At 53.9% G+C, this 6,002-nt stretch overlaps 1 protein-coding gene across 1 annotated transcript; it reads right to left on the bottom strand.

The window, feature by feature from the left end:
* Positions 1–1,225: 1,225 nt before the first annotated feature.
* KLF4 (KLF transcription factor 4) lies at positions 1,226–5,474 on the bottom strand. The gene is made up of 5 exons (XM_066338474.1): positions 5,313–5,474; positions 5,106–5,223; positions 4,072–4,972; positions 3,829–3,993; positions 1,226–2,347 (listed from the first exon to the last, which is right to left on the bottom strand). Exons 1-5 carry the CDS (start codon positions 5,315–5,317, stop codon positions 2,172–2,174), a joined length of 1,365 nt encoding a protein of 454 aa, XP_066194571.1. The 5' UTR covers positions 5,318–5,474; the 3' UTR covers positions 1,226–2,171.
* Positions 5,475–6,002: the final 528 nt, after the last annotated feature.

Below are 6,002 nucleotides of genomic sequence, written 5' to 3'. Positions count from 1 at the left end.
AGGATGACTCATAACTTTAATTTAGCTTTAAATACTTGCTATTTGCAAACCAAACAAGACATTCCTTACTCCCTGTGTTACCTATAAGGCAAATCAACAAAGATACCTTTCAGTTGAACACAGCATGCCTAGGTGATAAGGGGTGAGAAATATTTTCTGCATCATTATATTACTTATACAAACTGAAATGGCACTGATCACCACACAAACACCACATCGAAAAGTGGTAGCACTCCAAAGGCACATTCATATATAAAAATTTGATATTGCCACGTTTGTTTAACTACTACAAAGATACAAAAGCTCTTGCCTGCTATTTTTTTTCTAAGCTTTATAGGGCACCACATACACCCAAATTCCTAGCTGACAGGCATTACAAATCAGCTGAAGAAGAATCATTTCTTCCCTTCTAACGAAGAGTAGTGAGAAAAAACAGCTCCTATTCACTCAGCATTAATGTAGAAATCATCTGTTTGCTACACATTCTGGAAGGCACCTGGAACAACGAGGTCCCAAAGGAGAAGCACCACGGGGCTGGCAATGATGTGGAGCAGGCTCACCACCCCCAGAGCTGCAGCATGTGCCACTGGAGGGACACCGAGGACCTCACAGCAACACGTCCTCAGTCCTGGCACGGTCAGCCTCCTCTGCCTATGTGTGTATTCCTGCAGGAATCCTGACTCTCCAGGTGACAGTTAAGTGGAGTTTTGTGCATGTGCCCTTTATTCTTTGACTCAGGTGTAATTCTTTGCTCAACATTACTCAGTGGGTTTTACTTTGCTTACTAAAGTGATTATACTGGCTTGCCAAAGAAATCCAAGGCAATTAAGATGGGAATTCTTCATTGCTGAAAAGACTGCTAAGAAACCAAATAAATTTCTAGGATTTGTTATCATCAGAGGCACAAAGCCTTATGTTCTCAACAGATTATGTCCTCTAAAAATAATTTAAAATAAGTTACTTTAAAAATGGTAAATTACAGTTTTACCCGCATAGGTGAGATAAGTGGCAACTCGACATCCAGAGCAAAAACTTTCCATACACCTTTTTCCCTAAAAAGAGATGTTACATCAGCACTGCACTTACACAATCTGGTCTTTCAGAGTCTTGAGACTTCAAGCGTTTACCCCTACTCTCTCCTTGCCTTGGTAAACTCAACCACCAACAAATACCTAACAAACTTTCTTTGGCCGTGCCTATACACAGAAAAAAACTAGGGCAAGCATTCAGATAAAATATTATAGGTTTATTTAAAACTTATTTTCACCTTGAATATGCAAAATACAAATTCCAACAAAATGTTCATTATTACTTTGTAGTTTACAAATATACAAAATAGAAGTTTGCTTAAATTTATATTACATATTTATTATGTAAAGAACTATATAGAAAACATTTGTTCTGCTTAAGGCATATTTGGGAATAAACCATTGTACAAACTATTGCACATCGAAACCACAGTGCATTACAGACTGTCTGCATAAAGTTATTTTCTTAATAAAAAAAGATAAACCAGGGCAATTCACCTGATTTAGTCATAATTGGCAATCGGAAAATAAAAAATAGTTCCTTGTCAGATATGCAGCAGTTTGAGAACTTTGGCTTCCTGGTTTTGGTACCTCTAGAACCAACAGTCACTAAGCACCATGAAATAGGCTTTTAAAATATAATTCTGTACCTGAATTTTTCCTCCTCTTTTAACATTGTAATGGCTTTTAGAAGGAAAAAAAAGAAAATATAAGATGACATGTACATCTAATATTGCATTGAAAGGAAATTAAGGGAATGTAATTTCCCTGTGTAATATCCCCACCCTCCGAACTACATGCAGTCTGTTTAAACCCTGATATCCGTGACTTCCAGTCACTCCTTGGCATTCTGTAGTCCAGAAATAATTCAAGTTGGATTTACAAATGGAATGATAGCAGATCCAGTCATTGACCCCAACGTCTTTGGTTCTCTTAAGTGTATAACTAGGAAAAAAAAAAAAAAAAAAAAAAAGCTGCAATGTCCGTATGCAGTTATCCCTCTTTTCCACTCTTTGGAAGACTTCACCTCTATTATCTGTAGTGCTTAAAATGAATTCTCCCCTGTCTTGTGGAAGACAGTCCTTGTGCTGTAAATACTGAAACTCTGTGGCAGTCGGGGGAAAGATCTACTGCTGTCCCAAATCAGAAGTGCCTCTTCATGTGTAAGGCAAGGTGGTCCGACCGGGAGAAAGCTCTGTCACAGCGCTGGCACTGGAAAGGGCGGTGGCCTGTGTGTTTCCTGTAGTGACGAGTGAGTTCATCAGATCGGGCAAATTTCCACCCGCAGCCTTCCCAGTCACAGTGATAAGGCTTCTCACCTGCAAAAGAAACAAAACCAGCAATGAAACACATCAGTTAGGGTTTTCAGGTCCTTTTGTGGCTACCAATTGTAGCACCTTGAAAGACAAGCACTTGTCCTAGGTAAAACAAAGGGTGGTGAAACACAATGAACTTCATGAAGCATTTGCAAACAAACTAGAAAGACTAAAAGAGCAAGGCTATTTTTTCAAGATGTACAGGTGCTATGAAATGCTAGTGTCATTTAAATCTTCACTAAAATGCTTGTTTTCACTGCCTTGCACATGAGACTTCAGAGCACCCCAGTGTGTATTTTTGACGGCAGTGTTACACAACCAGAAATAGCTCAGCAGACAACGTACTTAGGTAATTGTAGGTCTCAAGAATTTAAAAACAGCCGGAAACTGTTTTCATTAGCTTGGCCTTATTAAGGACTCAGTCTTACTAGTGTCTTCATTATACAAAAACCACTGTTGATGGCAAGATGAGCTTCCCCAACAATTACAAACTCCCTGTCCTACACATCCTGGGAATGGTGCTGACGGGCCTGAGGCAGATGTTCACTGATAACTTGCCTGACTTTTTCCCCCTGCTGCCATTACCTGAAGACATAGCCTAACTACTGCAGTGCCAGTATATTTTCCCTTTCCCATCTCCTCCTCAGGAGAAAGTTTTGAATCGGGTTCAAAACCCAGAGATTCAAATTATACAAATTCCCAGGTTATCTAGTCATTGTTACAGAATGCCCATGCTGGCGAAACTCGTGCGCTCTACCTGCTTTCACAAGCCCAGCTACTGCAACACTGCACTCAGCTGCAAGGCTAAAGTTTGAGACTGGGCTCAGATAAATACTTTGGACAGATTTTATCCCAACTCTTGCAGTGGACAATCGACAGCTAAACTCTGCTGTGCAGCGGGAGATGTCCTACAGGTATGGGAGGCACCCCATCAGAGTTGCCTGCTCAGCTGAAAGCCCCTGCTCTTCAGGGAATCTATTTCGGTTTTCCCAAAAAGGGAGCAACAATTTGCAGAGGTGCACAACCTCTCTCGCCCTACAGCCAGCCAAGAGGGGACGCGTGTGCGAAGCACTCAACCACCAGCAAAGAAAGCAGCTGTATTCGAGAGGTCTGCTGTCTTCTCAGACAAGGGCCAACACAATCCAGACCAACAAATCCCAGTCGGTCTCCAACTGCCTGCTAAGTAGCTAGCCACACAGCAAGAGAGAAGTATCAAACTCTGACTTGGCAAGAAACCCACCCGCTCCCACATCTGAGTCACTCTGAACCATTAAGCAAAATGTCAAGCCAATAAGCAGAGACTGCACAGGACTTCACGTAGCCAAGGGGGCAGGAAAAAAAAAAAAAAGCCCGGAAACCCAGCAAGGAAAACTCTTGTTGCTGGTTAATCCTCCTCCTGTGCTCACGGCCCTTCCACTGTCTGCTGGGGGCACTCCGTGCCCCTCAGGCCAGGACATCTCCTTGACGTCGGCACTGGAACTAACCTGTGTGGGTTCTCAGATGCGCCTTGAGATGAGAGCTTTTGGTGTAGGTTTTGCCGCAGCCCGCATAGTCACAGGTGTGGGTGGCCGTCCTTTTCCTAGGCCATGACCGGCGTCCCCTCTTGGGCTTGGTCTCCTCAGGCAGGCAGCTCCCCGGCGGCATCAGCTCTATAGGCGGACAGGGAGGAGTGAGCGCGGCCAGCGCCCAAGAGGGACATCCGCTGCCCCAGCACCGCGGGGACTCACCTTGGTACTGGAGCGCGCCGGGAGAGAGCTGCTCGGGCAGGAAGGTGGGGTAGCCAGGAGCCGGGGCGTACCCTGGGGGCAGCGGCGGGTGGCCCAGCCCCGGCGTGGCGGGAAGACAGTCTCTGCCGCTCAGCATCTCCTCGGGCCCCAGCGAAGGCGTACTCCGGGCGGACAGCGGGCGGCTGCTCAGGGCGAAGTCGTGCTGGGGGGCTCCTCGGGGGCTGCTCCCGTGTGGCGGCGGCGCGGCCAGGGTGCACGGCGGCGCGGTCTCTTGCTTGATTTTGGGGCACATCCGCGGCAGAGAGGTGTAGGGCGCGCCGGGGCCGTCGGCGCCGGGCGGCGGAGCGGCGGGGCCGCTTTTGGGGCTAAGCCCAGGGTGGCTGTAGTCGCCCATCGCCTTCACCACGAACTTGCCCTGCAGGCTGCCCAGGGGCGGCAGCGCAGCCGGCGCTGGCAGGTACACCGCGTCCAGGTCTGGCCGCATCAGCTCGGCCACGAAGCCGCCTGAGGGGGACACGTCTGTGATGTCGGCCAGGTTGAAGGGCGCGGCGGACCCGGCGGCGGGCGCCCCGTCGCAGCTGCCGCTGCTGCCGCCGCCGTAGAGGAGACCGGCGGGCTCGGGCCGGGGCAGCGGATAAGCGAAAGGCCCGGCGGGGCAGGGGCTGGCGATGGGGGCCGGGGTGGCGGCGGGGGCCACTACCACGGTGGCGGCGGCAGGCTCCTGGTGCATGAGCGAGTTGGAGAGGATGAAGTCGAAGTCCAGCAGCTCATTGAACTCCTCGGCGTCACGGCGGGGCCCTAGAGCGGCGGGGCCCTCCAGCTCCGACGGCGGCGTCACCACCGGCCGCGCCGACAGCGCCGGCGGCGGCCGCTTCAACTGCGACAGCTCCTCCCGCCAGCGCTGCGGGGACATTCGCACGGCTCAGCCCCGGCCGCGCGGCGCCGCGCCCGCCCCGACGGCCCCCGCCCCGCCCGGCCCCGTCCCGTCCCGTCCGACCCCGTCCGTGTCGCGGCGCAGCGGCGCCGATACTCACGTTGCCGGGGCCCGCGGGCCGCGCCGCTTTCTCGCGACCCGCGGCGCCCGCCGCGAAGGTGGCGATGGAGGGAAGGAGCGTGCCGCTGAGTGCCATCTCGCACTCGCCGGGGGGCTGCCTGCGGTGGGGAGACACAGCGGAGTCAGCCGGCGGCCAGGCAGGGAGGGGACAGAGGGAGGGAAGGCGGCAGCCGCGGCCGGCACCCACCGCATCCGTGCCGGGGCGTCCCGTCGAGCCGCCGCCGCCGCCGTGGTCCCGAGCGCCGCCGCGGAGCAGGGGGACGAAAGGGGCGCGGAGCCGGTGCAGAGCCGCCGCTAGGGCGGTGCCCCGAGAGCGCCCTGCTGCTGCTTCTTCTTGCTCGGCGCTGCGCGGAGCGCTAGCGGCACCGCGGGGACGAGGAGGAGGAGGAGGAAGAGGCGGCGGCCGCCGCCCGGCAGCGCGGCTCCGGCACCGGCAGGGCGGAGGCGCGAGGCGTTTCCCGAGGAGCCGCGGCCATGTGGGGAGCCGGGCAGGACGGACGGGGTGCGGTGGTCCCAGTGAAGAAAGAAAGGATGGATAGAAGGAGGGAGGCGACGGGCGCGCTCCGCCGCCGCGCCCCGCTCGGCACTGCGCGGTCCTGTCGCCGTCGCTCCCTCTTATCACCTCACTTTGCGGGCGCGCCGCCCCCGCCGCCATGGCGACGGCGACAACAAACGGACATGTGGGGAAAAGGAGGGGGGACAGGGCGGGACGGGCCCGGGGAGCGCGCAGAAGGAGCGGGGGCTCCGCCCCGAGCGCCCCGTGACGCGGGCGCGGTGGTGACGCGTGCGGAGGGCGGGGCGGCGGGACACACGCGCCGGGGATGCCCGCGCGCCGCGGAGGGTGCCGCACCGGCGGCGGGGTGGGGACTCCCGTCGG

This window comes from Sylvia atricapilla, chromosome Z (genome assembly GCF_009819655.1).
Source record: "Sylvia atricapilla isolate bSylAtr1 chromosome Z, bSylAtr1.pri, whole genome shotgun sequence".
Lineage (NCBI taxonomy): Eukaryota > Metazoa > Chordata > Aves > Passeriformes > Sylviidae > Sylvia > Sylvia atricapilla.
The sequence above is the reverse complement of the archived record's forward strand: the minus strand, read 5'-3'. Positions and strand labels throughout refer to the sequence as shown.